This window comes from Narcine bancroftii, chromosome 4 (assembly GCF_036971445.1).
Source record: "Narcine bancroftii isolate sNarBan1 chromosome 4, sNarBan1.hap1, whole genome shotgun sequence".
NCBI lineage: Eukaryota > Metazoa > Chordata > Chondrichthyes > Torpediniformes > Narcinidae > Narcine > Narcine bancroftii.
Genome location: NC_091472.1, coordinates 202514010 through 202536550, shown reverse-complemented (window position 1 = coordinate 202536550; position 22541 = coordinate 202514010). Strand labels below are relative to the sequence as shown.

Sequence of the window (22541 nt, the reverse complement as noted above, 5' to 3'; positions counted from 1 at the left end):
TTTTCCTCTGCTACAGCTTGGCCAAACATTAAAAAAAACCTCTGCTTGGGTAGCATTTACCCCGATGGTATGAGCAATTATTTTTCCCCTTTACTATATAGTTAAACCCCAGGTATCCAGAATTCAAGGAACAGGCAGCCTCAAGGAACCGGCAAAAAAAGAGAAAAATAAATTTTAAAAATTAAGGTAAGAAAAAAGGGAAAAAAAAAAGCAAGTTTAAAATTGTGAAAGTAAATATTCTCTGAAGTAACACAAATATTTGGTGAAGATGGGAGGAAATATTCAGCCAGCGGAGCGCCTTGGTCATGCTGTGCTTGGAGCAGTTGTTTGAATAAAGTTGTGTGAAACAGCATTGGTATTGCCAGCATGAAGAGCTGCTTGCCGATGGGGTAACTCTAAGTGTCTCCTTATCCCTGTCAGAGGCTTCATCTGTAAACTTGGGGTGGGGGAAGGGGGTTAATTATCTATAATGTTATTTTTCGTGTTTCAGGTAGCTCCATGGAGGGTGAGAAACCTGCAGATTCAGCGACGTTTAAATGTTTTCAAAGAATGTGACTGAAAATACAGTAAAATGCTTTAAGGTTTATATATTCATGCAAGTGAAGTTTGTTCAGTGTAAGTACGGTGTAATATTTTTGTCTTTTGACTATTGGACTGTTTATTCTTAATGCAGGTATATTAGTTAGGCAGTGAATGAATAAATGTCAAGCAACTGGAAAATACATTTATCCAGCATCTACTAATCCCCATAGGTGCCAGATCAAGGGTTTTACAGTAATTCACATCTCCGTTCTTCTCCCACACATCCACTGAAGTTTCCTCTTCCTTTGATTTTCACTGAGGTTTCTTCTTCCTTTGGTTTCTTTCCCATTCCCTCTCCCCTCTTCCTCCCCCTATCTAGTTCCTTTTGCCCAACATTCTCTCCCCCCCACCAGCATCTCATTTGGTTGCAGTTATTACCTACAGTCCTGACCCTCTATATACTTCTCTCCAAGCAGGAATATCAACATATATTATTTTGTCTCCATCAATGGTGCTTGGCCTGTTGAGTTCTTCCATTGTTGTTTTTACTCCAACAATTCCTTCTTACTTTGCTTTGAAATTCCTCCAACTCTTTCTCCCTCATGAATGCACAAGGGTGGGCACTTCAATGACCAGGATAGAATGATTAGCTTTCAGCAGAAGTCAAACTATCATTCTATGGTTGTATTACACACACCCAGGTCATTCATCTGAGTGCTACAGGTACCACGTAACCCAGTACTATCTGTGTGGGTGGTCAGCAACTAAATTGGCTCACCCCCCCCCCCGCTCAGCTGGTGCAGAGGATGTCTGGACACCCTGCAGGATGAAAAAGAAAGACCTGTCAAAGGGTGGACAAACCTTCTTGTCAAGTCAATGGCCATCTAGCACACGTGTGCCGTGAAGTGCAGAAAGGGCATCCCTTGCATTGAAGCTTGGTCTGGCCATTCACTACAACAGAACCTCCCCCCAAATATCTTGAATCTCACCATGCCGCTGAATCCAAGAGGGGATGTTGAAAGGGTGGGTCTGGCCCTGTGCAACCCCCTACTCACCTAGAATCTATTCACACACATGCTATTCCTTTCTGAGGAGTGGGGCATCTTCAACACTCCCAAGGCCTGTAGTGATGGACCAGTTGTGAGCCGTAGTCAGGAGTCTGCATGCAGGCGACAGGGGGAAATGGTCACACATGGATTACAGAGTGGAGATCTGGTAAGGCAGCACCCTCTGCATTTGAGCAGCTATGTTTAGGGAGCCATTGCTCAACCTACAAAAAGTGGTTCAAACAAGCCTGCTCACACCAACCTGGCCAGTCTGCCATGTCGTCCAACGTTAGCAGTAAGAATCACAAGCACAATTTGATGGAATATACAGTGCTATCTCTGATTGCCCATAGAGATGTACTGCACTTGTTGCTCATGTGTTCAAGGAGTAGAGTGGACATTGTACCTCTCCAGGAGTCTTGACTCATTGGCAAGGGCATCCTGTGTGAAGAGAAAGGAGGGTACACATTCTTCTGGTTTGGCAGGCCCAAGAGGAAAAAATAATCTGGTGTGTGTTTGGCCATCAAGAACTGCCTCGCAGCAAAACTTCCAACCCTGCCTGTTACTGTACATGATCGAATCCAGAACTTGCAAATACCTCTGCAAGGAAAGTGCCACCTCACCATAGTCAACATTTACACCCCATCTCTGACTAATCCCAGTGAAATCAAGGAGGCATTTTACAGTGAGCTGAAAACCACCATCAGTAGTGTGGCAACTTCCGATAAGCTGCTGGGAGTCTTTAATGCTGTGTGGCCTGGTATGATCGGATGCCAAGGGATTGGCAAAAGTAATGGTCCACTGCTTCTCTCGACGTGCACAGAATTCAAACTGTGCATTATTAACACACTGTTCAGATTGCCAAAGAAGCTCAAATGCACATGGATGCATCCATGACCTAAAAGCTGGCATCTCATTGATTATGTTATTACCCGACGAGACATCTCTGACGTTAAGCTAGAGTTAAGCGAGGAGTCAAATGTTCAACTGATCATCAAATGGTGTGGTCAGATCTATGTTTATTGATCAAACCTCCACACAGACTGATTGCTGCAAAACAACCCTAAAAAGCTGAACACCACCAAAATGAAGCACTGTGAGTGTGCTGATGCCCTGAACTCCTCTATGGAAACTGCTAAAAAGACTGGTTAAGAATCTACCTGATGATATTACTGAGCACTGGAATGCTTGCAAAGAAATGGCTTACAGCGCTGCCCAGGACACCTTGGGGAAAGTCAAGCGCAAGCATCAGGACTGGTTTGATGAGAACAACAAATCTGCGCAAGGCCTTCTAAGAGCTAAGGCAGTTGCTCACCAAGCTCTTCTTCGGCATTCAAACTCAAATTCCAAAAAAAGTGTCTTTTTGAGTGCCATATCAACTTTGCAGAGGCAGCTCAGAGCTATGAAAGATCAGTAGTAGGCAAACAAGGCCAAGGAATTATAAGCCTTCGCTGACTGTAATGACTCAAGAAGCTTCTATGAAGCAATCAAGGTTGTGTATGGTCCATCAAAGCAAAGTACCTTACAACTCCTGAGCAAAGCCAGTACATCCATCTTCATTGAGAAATCAGAGCATAGGAAAAGATGGCAAGAACATTTCTACGAGTTGCTGAATAGACCAGGAACCATTAATGATGAGGCATTGGGCAGACCCATATTGTTTGAACTAGATGCACCCTCGACTCTTCACGAGGTCATCAAAGCCATTAAACAGCTAAAACCAAACAAAGCACCAGGTGCCTGATGGTATTGCAGCCAAGATCTACCAGTAGGATGGTAACACACTGACATCATGCCTGCACCAGCTATTCACAAACTTGTGAGGAACTGCAGAACTATTACAAGACTACGAAGACATATCAATTGTGACCATCGTCAAGAATAAGGGAGACAAAGAGATTGCATCAATTATCGTGACACTTCTCTTCTACACCATAATTGTAGAAACACATCTACTGTTTAGATGCTGAGAACTATGCATTAGCTTTAAGACATTCAAAATACCCAATTCTTGGCCAATTCTAACCTTTCAATCCTGAATTGGTGATGGCCATATATGCTCTCACAAAGAGAGCACACATTTCAGAGTTGTAGAGCTTGCTTACGTCCTACTTGAAAGGTACTGACAACTTTAGCAATTATGATCTGTGTCAGTTTTATGGTGTGAATGGGAATGAAACCATATATTTAATGAAAAATTGTTCACACATATTTCAAAGTACTTTTTTTAAAAATCCAAGGCAATTTACTACATCTCAAAGTTTTGAAAAGCGCCAAATATTTTAGTAACCTGCCTCTTTTAGAGCTTTTGTGGGTGAGGTACTTTGATGAGTTGAGTCTACATTCATTCACTTCTGGAGCTGACATTTAAACAACTTGCCTTCATGCCAAATAGAGCATTAAACTCAAGTAATGCCACATGTCTGTCCTCCATCTTTCTCCGTGTGTTACGAATAGCATGACTAGAAACTTTTAAGTACTGCTTTGGCAATTGAAGAAATTGTGGTTCTTTTATCCAGTTACGACAGACCTCTAGCAATTTGTTTAACACTGATCGAGCCACCAATTCTCCATCCAGCACTGAAAGAGAGAAAAACAATTAGATACATCTAACCAATACGCAAATTAATTGTAAATGGAAAAGTCAATGTAAAGTTAGCTTACAAAGACTGGAAGATCCCCCTTTTCGTAAAAGGGGTTGAAACTGACAAACATAACCTCTTAAAATATAGTCTTCCTGACGAGTAAAAGCATTTTCTAGGTATCCTGAATGCAACACTTACAAAAATAAACATTTTGATCAATCATAGCAAGGCAAAAGACAAGCGCATCAATGGAAAATCTTCTCAATTTATCATAAAAAATGCTCAAATTTAATAAACTGGAGTAATTTATGTTGAAGCTACTATTGCTCCTTTTCCACAGGCCATCATGCCAAGTGAATACAATTCTCAGTCTTTGAACCGATTCTCATAACTGGGTAAATTAATAAATAAGATTAATATCTGAAACACCTTGACTAATGCTCAAGTGCTAAAATGTGTATAAAGGCAACTCCTGAACTGCACTGGCCTTGTTTCTACCTTCAGTGATGAAAAGAGTATTCTGTGAACATTGAAAACATGTAAAGAAATTAACTAACTTGAGGAACATTTTATCATTCTGCTAGTATCAATATATGGGTGGTATCTTTTAAACACAAAATATATATTTTGGAATGAGCATACATTTGGGAAGATTTACTGATTATAGCTTTAATGTGCTCTCACTTAAAACAACCTCTCGATTACAAACACAGTAAAATTACTCCTTGTCAACTAATATCTTCGTTGATGTCATGTTGGGAAGATTATCAGGTTTGATGGGTTCACAGAGAGATGAGCCTGGACCCAAGTGTTACATCACACGTAACTTTAATTAACACACAGGAGACTAATGGTGGAGAACGTTAAATGGTACTCGATTACTATATTACTTAAATCAGACAAACATAGGTTGGAGTCAGATACCAGTGCTGCCTATACTTTACACGCTCACACACTGAGTACACACTGTACAGACAGGGAGTTCCACACACACACACTGTACAGACAGGGAGTTCCACACACACACACACACACACACACACACACACACACACACACACACACACACACACACACACACACACACACACACACACACACACACACACACACACACACACACACACACACACACACACCACACACACACTTTACCAGCAGGGGTGCAGCTCTCTGCAAATACTAATCTATTTGCAGGACTACAGCTCAGCTTCAGTGTAGTGCATACCTTAACCTTGACACTTCCAGTGATATCCACTGTAGCAACCTGGCACGGAGTGATGTCTGGGGCATGGTCCACGAGGCAAAGAGAAAAAAATATACTATGCATCTATGTACTGTACAGTTCTGATCTGGGCATTTAGCCAATAATGACCCTAGGTAATTTAAATTAGTATGCACTAATGGGTGGCCAGAGTCCAACCTTGATTGATAAGTGATATGACTTTTGGATAATTTTCAGACAGGGAGGACACGTAACCACCCACAATCCACAATATTCCAGACAGTCAGGGAGACCACAATTTCCTCCATAATCCACATATAACAGTGGGTATACTACTATTGTATGGACTGGACTCAATGTGTGAAGATTCATTCATATTCTTTGAACCTATTGTGCAATATGATGTTCACTCAATGGTCATATGGAAAATGGTGGATTATCCATCAAGTTTTCCTTTACTTTTATATTCCACTTAAAACCAATGTTATCGTCAAGCAGCTATCAAACCCCTATAAGCTTCTACAATCATTCCATAGTATCTACCAATTGAGGTACCACAGGGTCTAAATGGGCATTCCCCCCTTGCAATATAGTAGCCATGCTATCACAAAAATACTGTTGAGCAATTTAAAAATAATATTTAAATAAAGTCCAAGTTTAGAAAGATATTTGATAAGGAAGGATATGGCAGACTGATCAGAAGTTAAAGCCACTGAATCATGAAAATTCTGGATCCAAAAGCAAGAAAGGAAACACAATGGTTGACAAGAGTTTTGGTGACCAGAAGGCTCCATGAAGAGGGATACAAAGGGGTTCGATAACAGATTCCTTGCTTTTCATGGTATACCTCAGTAATTTAGATTTGAAATGTACATTCCATGATTAGAATTTAAAAAATAGACATACAGCACACTAATAGGCCCTTCTGGCCTACGAGCCCGTGTCACCCAAATACCCAATGGTTGGAGGAAACCAGAGACCCACAGAGAACGCACAAACTCTTAACAGACAGTGCTGGATTCGATCCCGGGTCACTGGTGCTGGAATAACTCTGCCGATTTTGATATGCCCACTTTGAAGAAGTAGACACAAAGGAACAAACTTGTAAGCTATCAAGTATGGTTACCATAATAAAGTGGGTTTTTTTGGAGCTTACGGACAGAATCAACTTACTGATGTTTGTAAAAATGGAACCAGTTTGCTACCAGAGGATGCAGTATGCATACATAACCCCAACTGAGCATAGGTTTGCAGGAATCATCAGTTTTTGTGCAATCTCCTGTACATCTTTCAAAATGCCATATTTAGGACAAAATAAAGCTTCAGCAGTAGGGAGGGATGTAAAGCCAGGAAGCTGAATACTGTATAGTGTATCACTTGAATTATTGCACACTAGCAACAAAAGAGATGCTGTCAAAAGTAGAAAGGCATGCAAAATTTAAAAAAAAAGCATTTTTTCCAGCAATAGCTGTCTGGTTTCTCTGACCTAAACATAAAAAGTTCTAATTCACTTCATATCCTGGATCAAAAGAGATCACCAATTTGCTCCTTACATTATTTCATTTTATCAGAAGCAAATACTTGGATAAAATGATTTAAGTTACTCAGATACTGAAGTATATAACAGGAAGTGACTTCCATGTTAAACTGACGTCTGTGCTGTTACATGTCCACTTGTTTCACATGATGCGTTGTTCCTGAGTAAATGACCATCCATTAAAATTTAAAGGCAGTATAGAATTGAAGTTTTAAACAAAATGTTAGGTAAGGTGCTTTTTTTTTATATATATTTTTTATTTTTCACACTATAAACCATATTGATCAAGATACATACATTTTCCTTCTTAAATATATAGTGTTGTTTTCTCCCCCCCTTCCCTCCTCCCCTCCCCTCCCATTTATTTAAAGTTCAGAATATAAGATACATTAAACCCGTCAAACAATGTTGTCACTCAATAAAAATAAATAAGAAATTCCACTGAGTCAGTTCTTTTCATTCTCTTCTCCTTCTGTCATTTTAGGTGATAGATGTCCACGGTAGGTTTTCTCTATTGTGTTTCATGTATGGCTCCCATATTTGTTCAAATATTGTAATGTTATTTCTTAAATTATAGGTTATTTTTTCTAATGGAATACATTTATTCATTTCTAAATACCATGTTGTATTCTCAAGTTATCTTCTAATTTCCAGGTTGACATAATACATTTTTTTGCTACAGCTAGGGCTATCATAACAAATCTTTTGTGTGCTCCATTCAAATCGAGTCCAAATTCTTTGTTTTTTATGTTACTTAGGAGGAAGATCTCTGGGTTTTTTGGTATATTGCTTTTTGTGATTTTATTTAATATCTGGTTTAGATCTTCCCAAAATTTTTTCACTTTCTCACATGTCCAAATTGCATGAATTGTTGTTCCCATTTCCTTTTTACAGCGAAAACATCTGTCAGATACCGTTGGGTCCCATTTATTTAACTTTTGAGGTGTAATGTATAGCCTGTGTATCCAGTTATATTGTATCATACGTAACCTCGTATTTATTGTATTTCTCATAGTTCCTGAGCATAACTTCTCCCATGTTTTCTTCTTTATCTTTATGTTTAGATCTTGTTCCCATTTTTGTTTAGTTTTACCATTTGTTTCCTCATTCTCCTTTTCTTGTAGTTTAATATACATGTTTGTTACAAATTTTTTGATTATCATTGTGCCTGTAATCACATATTCAAAATCACTTCCCTCTGGTAACCTCAGACTGCTTCCCAATTTGTCCTTCAAGTAGGATTTCAGTTGGTAGTATGCCAACACTGTATCGTGAGCTATATTTATCCTTCATTTGTTCAAAGGATAATAATTTGTTTCCCGAAAAACAATTTTCTATTCTTTTGATCCCTTTTTTCTCCCATTCTCTAAAGGAAAGTTATCTATTGTAAAAGGGATTAGCTGATTTTGCGTCAGTATTAGTTTTGGTAGTTGGTAATTTGTTTTATTCCTTTCTACATGAATCTTCTTCCAAATGTTGAGCAAATGATGCAATACTGGAGAATTCCTACGTTGTACCAATTTTTCATCCCATTTATATAATATGTTCAAGTATCTTCTCCCCTATTTTATCTAGTTCTAATCTGGTCCAATCTGGCTTTTCACTTGTTTGATAAAAATCTGATAGGTATCTTAATTGTGCGGCTCTATAATAATTTTTAAAGTTTGGTAGTTGTAAGCCTCCTTGTTTATACCATTCTGTTAATTTATCTAGTGCTATCCTCTGTTTCCCCCCTTTCCATAAAAATTTCCTTATTATTTTCTTTAACTCCTTGAAGAATTTCTCTGTTAAGCGTATTGGTAATGTCTGAAATAGGTATTGTATCCTTGGGAAAATGTTCATTTTAATACAGTTTATCCTTCCTATCAGTGTTAGTGGTAAGTCTTTCCAATGCTCTAAGTCGTCTTGTAATTTTTTTCATTAGTGGATAATAATCGAGTTTATATAGATGGCCGAGGTTTTTATTTATTTGTATACCAAGGTATTGCATTGCTTGCATTTGCTATCTGAATGGTAATTCTTTCTTAAATTTTGAGAAATCCGCATTATTCATTGGCATTGCTTCACTTTTATTTGCATTAATCATGTACCCCGACACTTTTCCATATTCCTTCAATTTCCTATGTAATTCTTTTATTGATATTTCTGGTTCTGCTAAGTATACTATAACATCATCTGCAAATAGACTGATTTTATATTCCTTGTCTTTTATTTTTATCCCTTTTATTTTATTTTCTGTTCTTATCAGTTCTGCTAGTGGTTCTATGGCTAATGCGAACAATAAGGGAGATAGTGGGCATCCCTGCCTTGTTGATCTGCTCAAGTTAAATTGTTTTGATATATATCCATTTACTGTCACTTTCGCCAATGGCCCCTTATATAATGCTTTAATCCAATTAATATATTTCTCTGGTAGGCTGAATTTTTGTAGTACTTTGAATAAATAATTCCATTCTACTCTGTCAAAGGCCTTCTCTGCGTCTAAAGCAACTGCTACTGTTGGAGCTTTATTTCCTTCAACTGCATGAATTAAGTTAATAAATTTACAGATATTGTCTGTTGTTTGTCTTTTTTTAATAAATCCAGTTTGGTCTAGATTTACTATTTTTGGTACATAGTCGGCTAATCTGTTTGCTAATAGTTTAGCTATTATCTTATAATCTGTGTTAAGTAAAGATATTGGTCTATATGACGCTGGTGCGAGTGGATCTTTCCCTGTCTTTGGTATTGCTGTATTTATTGCTGTTTTGCATGAATCTGGTAAGCTTTGTGTTTTATCAATCTGGTTGATTACTTTCAGAAGGGGAGGAATTAATAAATCTTTAAATGTTTTATAGAATTCTATTGGGAATCTATCCTCTCCTGGTGTTTTATTATTCGGTAGTTTTTTTATTACCTCCTGTATTTCTTCTATTTCAAATGGTTCTGTTAATTTATTTTGTTCCTCTGTTTGTAATTTCGGTAGTTCAATTTTAGTTAAAAATTCATCTATTTTGTCTTCTTTCCCTTCGTTTTCAGTTTGATATAATTGTTCGTAGAATTCTCTGAAGTTTTCATTAATCTCCGTTGGATTATATGTGATTTGCTTGTCTTTTTTCCTTAATGCCAATACCATTCTCTTAGTTTGTTCTGTCTTAAGCTGCCACGCTAGAATTTTGTACGTTTTTTCTCCTAGTTCATAATATTTCTGTTTTGTCTTCATTATGTTCTTCTCCACCTTATATGTTTGTAGTGTTTCATATTTTATTTTTTTATCTGCCAATTCTCTTCTTTTAGTTGTGTCTTCCTTCATTGCTAATTCTTTTTCTATATTTGCTATTTTCCTTTCCAACTGCTCTGTTTCCTGATTGTAGTCCTTCTTCATCTTAGTTACATAACTTATTATTTGCCCTCTGATGAACGCTTTCATTACGTCCCATAGTATAAACTTATCTTTCACTGATTCCGTATTTATTTCAAAGTACATTTTAATTTGTCGTTCAATTAATTCTCTAAAATCCTGCCTTTTAAGTAGCATGGAGTTTAATCTCCATCTATACATTCTTGGTGGGATGTCCTCTAACTCTATTATCAATAACAGGGCTGAGTGGTCCGATAATAGTCTAGCTTTATATTCCGTTTTCCTAACTCTCTCTTGCTTGCGAGCTGATAACAGGAATAGGTCTATTCTTGAGTATGTTTTGTGTCTACCCGAATAATATGAATATTCCTTTTCCTTTGGGTGTTGTTTCCTCCATATATCCAAAAGTTGCATTTCTTGCATCGATTTAATTATAAATTTGGTTACTTTGTTCTTTCTGTTAATTTTTTTCCCAGTTTTATCCATGTTTGAATCCAAATTAAGGTTGAAATCCCCTCCTATTAGTATGTTCCCTTGCGTGTCTGCTATCTTCAAAAAGATATCTTGCATAAATTTTTGATCTTCTTCGTTAGGTGAATATACATTGAGTAAATTCCAAAACTCCAAATATATCTGACATTTTATCATTACATATCTCCCTGCTGGATCTATTATTTCCTCTTCTATTTTGATTGGTACATTTTTACTGATTAATATAGCTACTCTTCTAGCTTTTGAATTATATGACGCTGCTGTTACATGTCCTATCCAATCTCTCTTTAATTTCTTGTGTTCCACTTTAGTTCAGTGTGTTTCTTGTACGAATGCTATATCAATTTTTTCTTTTTTCAGTAAATTTAGCAGTTTCTTCCTTTTGATTTGGTTATGTATTCCATTAATATTTAAAGTCATATAGTTCAACATAGCCATTTCATACTTTGTTTATCTTTCCTTTCTGTTTCCTCATCATCACCTTTCCTTCTTATCCATTTCTGCTTTCTTTTTTTGAACACATTAAAAGACAACATTTCTAAAACATAAAATATTTCCCTTATTCTCCTATCTAAAATTCCTTTAACCCCACTATCCCCTCCCCTTCCTGAGTTGCCCTTTGTCCCTTGTCAGGCAACCATATCTCCCCTCTCCATTTGGATTTGCGAATTCACTCGCAAGCGTCAACTGATTTCGCAGCCCCCGCAGAAAAGATTTTAATTTTCATATACAACAAAGGTCACTCTCTTAATTTCCCCCATACTTCCTTTCTTCCCTTTCTTTCCCTTCTTAGTTCTTACCTATATTCTATTTTTTATATATACATACACACATACACACACACGTGTGTGTGTGTGTGTGTGTGTGTGTGTGTGTGTGTGTGTGTGTGTGTGTGTGTGTGTGTGTGTGTGTGTATGTGTGTGTGTATATATATACATATATATACCTACATACACACATATATATAGTTTGTGGTCATTTTTGTTCTCGTTACATATCTTCCTCTCTCTGTCTATTTTGTAGTTGTTCTACAAATTTTCTTGCTTCCTCCGGATCCAAGAATAGTCTGTTTTGCTGCCCTGGAATAACTATTTTAAGTACCGCTGGATACTTTAGCATAAATTTATATCCTTTTTTCCATAGGATCGTTTTTGCTGCATTAAACTCCTTCCTCTTCTTCAGGAGTTCAAAACTTATGTCTGGATAGAAAAAATTTTTTTGACCTTTGTATTCCAGTGGTTTTTTGTCTTCTCTTATTTTCCTCATTGCTTTCTCCAATATATTTTCTCTTGTTGTATATCTTAGGAATTTTACTAGAATGGATCTTGGTTTTTGTTGTGGTTGTGGTTTAGGAGGTAATGTTCTGTGTGCCCTTTCTATTTCCATTTCTTCCTGTAATTCTGGTCTTCCTAGGACCCTGGGGATCAATTCTTTTATAAATTCTCTCATATTCTTGCCTTCTTCATCTTCCACTATCTTTATATTGTTTCTTCTATTATAATTTTCCATTATATCTATCTTCTGAGCTAACAACTCTTGTGTCTCTAACTTTTTTATCAGATTCTTCTAATTTCTTTTTTAAGTCATCTACTTCCATTTCTATGGCTGTTTCTCATTCTTCCACCTTGTTCACTCTTTTTCCTATATCTGACATGATCATCTCTAATCTATTCATTTTTTTCTTCTGTACTTTTTACTCTTTTTATTTCACTGAATTCTTGTGACTGTCATTCTTTTACTGATTCCATATATTCTTTAAAAAAAAATATATCCATGTACTTGCCCTTCCCTTCATCTTCCATTTCTCTGTGTTCTTCCTCTTCTTCTTCTGAGTCCACTCCAGGATCTGTGTCCTTTACCTGTCTCTTCTGGTTTTCTTGTTGGTTTGTTTGTTTTATTTTGTTGGGTATTTTTGGTCTTCTTATTTTTACTAGAAGTGTCTTGATGCTGGTCTTCTTCCTCTGGGTTGGTCATCTGTTGTTTCTTTGATTTCTTTTTACTCTCTTCTTTCTTGTTCTCGTTATTTTCTATGTTTTCCTCTTGCTGCTTTGTTGTGGTTGTCAATTTCAGCTGTGGAGATCGACTCCTCAGCTGGTCCCCCCTCCCGTCAGTGTTATTTTTGTCTTGCACATCACGCACCTCCTCGCGCATGCGCGGTTGCACACTTTTGTTTGGCTCCGTGAGCCATTTTTGTAGTCCCGAGTTCGGGGCTTCAACTGGCCTTAGGGAGCGGGCTTCTCTCTCCGCGGCGGGCCTCTTCGTACAGGTAAGGCCTTCACCTTCTTCTTCTGACGTCTTTTCTTCTCTTCTTCCCGTTGCTTTTGGCTTTTCTTTCTTCGCTGCCATTTTCTCCACACCTTTACTTTCACTTTATTTTGGTTTTTGTGTTTGTGCCTTTGTTTTTTCAGTCTTTTTTTTAAACTTTTCTGGAGAGGGCTGGAGTTCCCCGAATGGCCACTACTCCATCACGTGACTTGGTAAGGTGCTTTTTAATGCAGAAATTGAACTCCATTTAAAGAACAAGCAACATATCAAATGTGGGTCTCCCATCCTTTCCCACTACTAATCTGATCGCCATATAAAAATAATTTATGCAAAGTAGTGCCCTCCACTCCACGTTAGATCACCTTCATCAAGGTGTTCTTCACTTGACTACAGCAGAGTGTTCAACACTACCACACCAGAAACACCCATGATCAAACTAAAGATTAATTCCTTTGCCTTTGGATCCTCAGCTTCCTTATTGGCAAACCCAAATCAGTGAAGATCGATTACATCACCTCCCCGTTGCTGCTGACCAGCACAGGGCACCTCAAGGCAACGTGCTCAATTCTCACTAATCCCCACAATCTACAAATTTGCTGACGACACCTCCATCATTGGCTGAATAACAGGAAATGCCAAAATGCTGGATAGAGGCGAAGAATCTGGTTAGAAGGTGGCAGAACAATAAACATCAACAAGATCAAGAAGTTTATTGTGGATTTTAGGAAGGGAGGGAGAGGAACATGCACTTGTCCATGTTGAGCTTCATGAACCTGCTCTCAAACTGGCATGTGCAGAACGTGCATCACCATACTGTCATGCAGCTAGCAGAATGACTTGGGGGATTTGGAAGGTAGAAGAAATATTTTCCATAACTCAATATACAAATGTAAATTGTCTAATAAAAGGTAAGAAATAAAGTAAAGTAGATCATATAGCCTTGATGATTAAATGATTTGCTATGTTTTAATTATTTTCCAGGTAGAATGTGACACACAATAAACAGTCACCCATCATCCCAAGAAAAATGGTAATTGTTGATGTCAACAAAGAATTGCTGGAATACATTTATTCATTTCCATGTACCATTGCTGTATTCTCAGGCTCTCTTCTGATTTCCAAGTTGACATTATACATTTTTTTGCTGCAGCTAAGGCTATCATAATAAATCTTTTTTGTGCTCCATCCAAATTGAGTCCAAGTTCTTTACTTCTTATATTACTTAAAAGAAAGATCTCTGGATTTTTTGGTATGTTGCTTTTTGTGATTTTATTTAATACCTGATTTAGATCTTCCCAAAACTTTTTCACTTTCTCACATGCCCAAATTGCATGTACTGTTGTTCCCGTTTCCTTCTTATAGCAAAAACATCTACCTGACACTGTTGGGACCCATTTATTTAACTTTTGGGGCGTAATATATAGCCTGTTTAACCAATTATATTGTATCACTTGTAACCTCAAGTTTATTATATTTCTCAGAGTTCCGGCGCATAGCTTTTCCCATATTTCATTTTTTATCTTTATGTTTGGATCTTGTTCCCACTTTTGTTTGGGTTTATAGCTTATTTCATCATTTTCTTTCTCTTGCAGCTTGATGTACATGTTTGTTATAAATCTTTTAATTATCATTGTGTCTGAAATCACATATTCAAAGCTGCTTCCTTCTGGTAATCTCAGTCTGCTTCCCAATTTGTCCTTTAAGTAGGTTTTCAGTTGGTGGTATGCAAACATTGTACCATGAGTTATTCCATATAACCAGTTTACCTATCTCGGCTGCACCATTTCATCAGATGCAAGGATCGACAATGAGATAGACAACAGACTCGCCAAGGCAAATAGCGCCTTTGGAAGACTACACAAAAGAGTCTGGAAAAACAACCAACTGAAAAACCTCACAAAGATAAGCGTATACAGAGCCGTTGTCATACCCACACTCCTGTTCGGCTCCGAATCATGGGTCCTCTACCGGCACCACCTACGGCTCCTAGAACGCTTCCACCAGCGTTGTCTCCGCTCCATCCTCAACATCCATTGGAGCGCTCACACCCCTAACGTCGAGGTACTCGAGATGGCAGAGGTCGACAGCATCGAGTCCACGCTGCTGAAGATCCAGCTGCGCTGGATGGGTCACGTCTCCAGAATGGAGGACCATCGCCTTCCCAAGATCGTATTATATGGCGAGCTCTCCACTGGCCACCGTGACAGAGGTGCACCAAAGAAAAGGTACAAGGACTGCCTAAAGAAATCTCTTGGTGCCTGCCACATTGACCACCGCCAGTGGGCTGATAACGCCTCAAACCGTGCATCTTGGCGCCTCACAGTTTGGCGGGCAGCAGCCTCCTTTGAAGAAGACCGCAGAGCCCACCTCACTGACAAAAGGCAAAGGAGGAAAAACCCAACACCCAACCCCAACCAACCAATTTTCCCTTGCAACCGCTGCAATCGTGTCTGCCTGTCCCGCATCGGACTGGTCAGCCTCAAACGAGCCTGCAGCTGACGTGGACTTTTTACCCCCTCCATAAATCTTCGTCCGCGAAGCCAAGCCAAAGACAAAGACTTCATTTGTTCAAATGATAATAAATTATTTCCCAAAAAACAATTTTCTATTCATTTAATCCCTTTTCTCTCCCATTCTCTAAAGGAAAGGTTATCTATTGTGAAAGGGATTAGTTGATTTTGCATCAATAATAATTTTGGTAGTTGGTAATTTGTTTTTTTCCTTTCTACGTGAATCTTCCAAATGTTGAGCAGATGATGCAGTACTGGTGAACTTCTATATTGCACCAGTTTTTCATCCCACTTATAAAGTATATGTTCTAGTACCTTCTCCCCTATTTTATCTAGCTCTATCCTGGTCCAATCTGGTTTTTCCCTTGTTTGATAAAAATCTGATAGATATCTTAATTGTGCTGCTCTATAATAATTTTTAAAGTTTGGTAGCTGCAAAGCATCTTGTTTGTACCATTCTGTTAATTTATCTAGTGCTATCCTCGGTTTCCCCCCTTTCCATAAGAATTTCCTTATTATTTTCTTTAGCTCATTGAAGAATTTCTCTGTTAAGGGCATTGGTAATGATTGAAATAGGTATTGTATCCTTGGGAAGATATTAATTTTAATGCAATTTACCTTTCTTATCAGTGTTAGTGGTAAATCTTTCCAATGTTCTAAGTCATCTTGTAATTTCTTCATTAATGGCTGATAATTTAGTTTGTATAGATGGCCTAGATTATTATCTAGCCTAATACCTAGCTATCGGATTGCTTGTGTTTGCCATTTAAATGGATAGTTTTTTTAAACTTTTGTGTAATCCGCATTATTCATTGGCATCGCTCCACTTTTATTTGCGTTGATCTTGTACCCCGATATTTCTCCATATTCCTTCAATTTCTTATGTAATTTTTTAATTGATAATTCTGGTTCTGTTCAGTATACTATGATGTCCATCTGCAAATAGACTGATTTTATATTCCTTCTCTTTTATTTTTATTCCCTGTTCTTATCAGTTCTGCCAATGCTTCTATTGCTCAAGCGAACATATTTCTCTGGTAGGTTGAACCTCTGTAATACTTTGAATAAATAATTCCATTCTACCCTGTCAAAGGCTTTCTCTGCATCTAAAGCAACAACCACTGTTGGCGTCTTATTTCCTTGTACTGCATAAATAAATGTATTCCATTGGAAAAAAATAATATATAATTTAAAAAATAAAGTCACATTATTTGAACAAATTTGGGAACGGTACATGGAACACAACAGAGAGGGCCTACCGCGGACTTCCACCCCCTAAAATGATAGAATGAGAAGACGACGAAATGAACTGACCCAGTAGATTACACCATTTTCTTGTTTATTTTCACTGTGTGATGACATTGTTTAATGGGTTTGGAGGGGGTTGGGAAGGAGGGAGGGAAGGGAGGGGGGGGGAAGGGGAGAAAATGACACTGCGTATATTCAAGAGGGAAATGTTTGTGTGTATTTTGATTAATAGGGTTCATAGTGTGAAAAATAAAAAAAAATTTAAAAACAAAGAATTGCTGGAGGAACTCAGCAGGTCGGGCAGCATCCATGAGTAGAAATAGTCAGTCAATTTCTATTCATGGGTGTTGTCCGACTTGTTGAGTTCCTCCAGCAATGATTTGCTCAAGTTTCAGCATCTGCAGCTTTTCTGTTTTGATATTTTGCTGTATGTTGGCTGCAAAGATATGCATCTGAAGTTTGAATTAATATTACAGAAAAATCTAAATACCTACAGACAACTTCTTCCTCATCCTGATCAGGTTCCTCTTTGTTGCTAAAGGCAGAGATATCCAGCTGATGTATGTGGATGATGGCAGAATGCATCAGAGTAGTAGCAAGGATGGGTAGCAGATTTCTATTGGAGGAACAAAAAGCTACATAAGACTATTATTTTTCAACATTTAAAACAGACATGCAGAAAATTTAATTTTTCAATTGCATTAGACTATCAGGGTTGGTGGGGGGGGGGGGCGGGAAATAATGTCTAAATAAATTTGCACCTTCACAATGAGTACCAATTATTTTTTGCAATGTCTTGTTTTCCAGTATAACTCACTCAACTCAAAATATTTCTTGTTCATCCCATGACAATAAATAGGGATAGATTTCTGATGTCTCTTTATTACAATAGTGATCCACAAACTGCTGAAGACCAGATCTGCAGTGTTGAGGACTGAAATCCAGATGCATTCAGAATGTCCAGTACAACCTCCAGAAGACAAGGCAAAGAGTCAATTTGGACCAAGCTGGAGTCTCATACAGGCACCTGACAGCTGTGACAGGGCTTGTATGCATTAATTATATCCTACAAGACGAAACAAGGTAGTATAATTAAATGTGATGCATCTCTTCTGAATGTTATCAATGCCTTCTATGTCTACTACAAAAGAGAAATCATGAACCCCTGCAAACCTCCCCTCCCTGCCACCCCCCAAGAATCTCTGTGCTCCCAGTCTCCAAGGCAAAGGTGAACACAGCCTTCAGGAAGGTGAATCCCTGGAAATGATCTGGCCCAGGCAGTGGACCTCGCTAGGTTCTTAAAACTTGTGTGAACAAACTGGTTGATTTTTTTTTTGCAGACATTTTCAACTTCTCATTACCATAGCCAGAGGTCCGTCCCCACCTGCTTCTAAAGGGCATCTATCATTCCGATGTCCAAGAAGAGCAGGGTGATGTGCTCAATGACTATCGGCCACTGCCATCTACCATAATGAAATGCTTTTAGAGGCTGGCTGTGGAGAAAATCAACTCTTCTCAGGATGGACCAAGACCAACTTCATCATAACAGATCAATGGCAAATGCCAGCTCGTTGGCCCTCCATTCTGCATTAATCACCTGGATCAGGCTGTTGTTCATTGACTTCAGCTCGGCGATCAACACCATCATACCAGCAACAGTCACAATTAAACGAAAGGACTTGGGACTCGGTCAATCCCTCTGCAACTGGAACAACTTCCTCATCAACAAACCCCAATCATTGCTCATTGGCAACATCACCTTCTCCTCACTGATCATCAACACAGGAGCACCCCAACGTTGTGCTTCGTCCACACTCTATTCGTTGTACTCCTGGGAATGGGCAGTTAACTTCAGCTCCAACTCGATCTAGAAAATCGCTGACACCACCATTGTTGGCTGAATAACTGGAAATGACTCAGAATGCAGGACAGAGATCAAAAACCTGGTTGACTTGTGCCACAACCACCACCTGGCTGGGGCATGCTACGTGATGACGTGGGGTTAGACTGATAATCTCTGCTTTCCTCGAAAAAGTTGAGGAAAAGGTTATAAAAGTTACAGAAAATATATGAAAGAATTGTCTGAAGACATAGAGAAGACATCAACAAGGCCACCAAAGAAGGATAAATGACTTACTATTATACAAGAAACTCAGCAAGGAAAAGAACAAGAAAAGAAAGAGAGGCCGATCTTAAGAAAGGATGCTGGAGCTGTCCGCAAGGTAATATCCAAAGGAGAGAGGCCAGAACCTTCGATATTGCTGCACAAGGTCTCCCCCGATAATGGCCGCCGACATGAGGAGTCGCGCATGTGCAGAGCACAAAAAAAAGAGGAAGTTTTAGAAGAGATTCCAGACACCCACAGCTCCAATGATCAAGAAGAAGACCTGGAAAAGCAAAGAACAAGAAGGACCTACAATCAAGAAAAAAGCAGAAAAAGGTACAGAAGCTTCTTTGTCTTCTGGTGAATTAAAACAAATGTTCGATTTTTTTTGAACAATCTATTGAAGTGTGAACTGATGAAGTCAAGAAGAATGGTGATAAGATGGAAAGATTAATGCAACAGGTGGACATTAGATTTGAAATAGTGGATGGAAAAATGAAAGGGAATGAATGCGAGATTCAAAATCTGAATGAGCAAGTGAAGAAAGTACAAGCAGAAGATAGACATTTCGGAAAATTTCAGTAGACGGAACACTATCAAGATTGTTGGACTTAAGGGGATGAAGGTCAAGACTTGAAAAAATTTCTCCAATGGTGGATACTGGAATCTTTGGGTCAGGCTGCATTTCAAGGGGATTTGGAGATAGAATGAGCCCATAGGGCATTGAGACCTAAACCTTGGCCTAACCAAAGATCCCATCCAATACTTGTCAGATTCCTTTGATATTAAGTAAGAGAGAAGCTATTGGAGCTGGCAGCGAAACAAGCGAAAGAAAGACAAACAACTTTGATTTATAATGGAAATGTGGCAAGCCACATCTCTCGTGGCGAATTGCCACTGCTTGTATTGCCGCACCGGCAGGACAGCTGCGGGAAGATGGCGCTGTCGGGGGACCTCAGTATCTTGTGGCTTAGGCCAAAGTGCGCGCCTCGGGAGAACATAATGATGTCACTGCCAGCACAGGGGCTGAGCTCACACTGCCCTTAAAGGGCGCACGCGAAGTTTGAATAAATCAGATAAATCAGTTCAACTGAAACCCCTCAGCGTCCTGTTCTGTGTTTCAGTTAGTAGCTGCTGCTACATTGGTAACACCAGCGAGTCCAGACGGTTTCTGGCCTCCCGACATGGACTCAGCAGCAGTTAACACGACCACGGTGAAACCCCCCCCACCCCCCTGGATGGATCGCCATGCACCTGGTTCGGGCAGGCAGAGGCGCAGTTTCATTTCAAACACACCATAATGTTCAACCACATCATGAGTGCGCTCGATAAAGAAACCACAGCCAGGGTGGATGACCTGATCCACAACCCACTGGAGGAAGGTAAATACCTCGCTCTCAAAAGATCTGTTTTAAAGTGTTTGTATGTGACCTACATTAAAAAAAAACCGGCCCCAATTTATCTCCCAAAAACATATCTATATTCTATCACAATCCAATAAAGTGAAAAAGGTTATTGAATTATATGGAAAAAAAATTAAAGTGGATGTGGCTTTTATACAGGAAACTCATGTTTTTATGCAGTTAGCTAATGGAAAAAGGAAAATAATTATGGGAGGAGACTTTAATTTTACTTTTGATTCCAAATTGTATAGATCAGGAGGAATTATGGTTAAAAATAAGGTGACAAAGGATGTGAAAAATTTTATGAAATGAAATGAAACTTAATAGTTGGAGGAAGTTGCATCCTGATATTAGGGATTATTCATTTTATTCATATAGGTTCAAGACATTTTCTCGTATAGATATGTTTTTAATCGCCTCTCAACTTCAGACTCTTTGCTTCCATCTTCATATAGACCAATTTCATTATTGAATACCCATTATAACATTTTGTCCAGCTCATAGCATAGTACTGAATATCAAGTGAGGATATTGTCTGACCATTCACCTTTAGTTAAGTCAGTTTTATTGGAGGAGAAGCAAAATATAGGTTATAGATGGAGGTTTTTTGCAGCATTGTTGAAAAGGGAAGATTTTTGTAAGGCAAAAGATAAAATTTTTATGGACCTGAAAGAACATTCTGTAACTAACAAGTTTGTGGTATGGGATTCTTTGAAGGCTTTTTTAAGAGGACAAATAATAAGTTATATGGCTAAGGTTATAAAAGGTTACAAACATATAGATTAGAGAGGGATACTAGATGAACCCGACAAAAATATTATGAATTGGGAGATAGAGCACAAAGTTTTAGCATGGCAATTGAAAAGTGAACAAGTATCGAGAACAATAATAGCTCTCAAAGATGATTCTGGGCATCTTACACATGGTATTAATGATGTGTTTATGAAATTCTATATTATATAAATCAGAATCCTTGAAGGATGGGGATAAAATACATGAGTATTTGTCCAAAATTACTTTACCTCAGTTAAGTATAGAAGAGAATTGACAAATCCATTTACAGAATTACATAACATATTGATATCCTAACCAAATAATAAGGCTCCAGGGGAGAATGGTTTCTCTCCGGAGTTTTAGAAAGAATTTAAAGACTTACTAATTCCGATATTTATGAGATTGTTTGATCAAATGGAAGATCTTTGGGACCTGAGTCGTTTAAAACTGTGTTAATAAGTTATTCCAAAAAAAGGGAAGGGCCCTTGACTTCCATCTTCATATAGACCAATTTCATTATTGAATACTGAATATAAAATTTTGTCCAACTAATAGCTAAATAGATTAGCTAAATGTTTGCCTAAATTGATTAATATGGTCCAAACAGGTTTTATTAAAAATAAAAGATAAGCTGATAATATTGTTAGATTTTTAAGTTTAATAGATATGGCTCAGAAAAGACAAATACCATCAGTGGCCTGAGCTTTATTTGCAGAAAAGGCATTTGATAGATTAGAATGGAATAGTTTATTTAAAGTCCTGAAGGTTTTTGGAATTCCGACAAATTTTATAAATTGGATAAGAGCATTATATAATTCTCCAAAGGCTAAAGTGATTACAAATAGGCAATTTTCAAAATCCTTTTTGTTGGAAAGATAATCTAGACAAGGATGTCCATTATCTCCTTTTTTTTAATTTGCATTAGCTAAGGTGATTAGAAGTGATAATGAGATTGAGGGTTTTAAGATACATGATATAGAGCATAAAATTAGTCTTTTTGTAGATGATCTGATATTATATCTTACAAACCCTGAAAGTTCATTACAAAAGGTAAATAATCAGTTGGCGGAGTATGGGTTAGTATCAGGTTACAAAGTAAATATTGATAAAAGTGAAGTGATGCCAATGATTGAGACAGATTATGTTCAAGTTAAGAAAATGACAAAATTTAAATGGCAGACTGGTGCAATTAAATATTTAGGAATTAATTTTAATAAGAATTTAACTAATTCATTTAAATTAAATTACATACCTTTATTGGGGAAAATTAAAGAAGATTTATTAAGATAGAAGGATTAATTGTGTAAAGATGAATAACTTTCCTCGAATACCTTTTTCAATTTTTACCAGTTGTTTTTTTTTACCAATAATGTTTTTCAGGATTTAAATAAAAGTGCAAGAAGATTTATTTGGAGGGATAAAATGCTTCAGACGGCATTGGAAAAATTCACATGGAAATTTGATCAAGGGGGACTTCGATTGCCTAATTA

The 22541-nt window shown here is 37.9% G+C and overlaps 1 protein-coding gene across 2 annotated transcripts in view; it reads right to left on the bottom strand.

Annotated features, from left to right (window-relative positions):
• Nucleotides 1–22541, bottom strand: part of ppm1f (protein phosphatase, Mg2+/Mn2+ dependent, 1F) — a 99304-nt gene that overhangs the window by 33118 nt on the left and 43645 nt on the right. For both annotated transcript variants that reach the window (XM_069933665.1, XM_069933664.1), the window contains exons 2-3: nucleotides 17265–17386; nucleotides 3949–4148 (exon numbers count right to left, since the gene is read on the bottom strand). In XM_069933665.1, the coding sequence (XP_069789766.1) occupies nucleotides 3949–4148; nucleotides 17265–17386 (322 nt within the window). The remainder of the gene's footprint in view (nucleotides 1–3948; nucleotides 4149–17264; nucleotides 17387–22541) is intronic.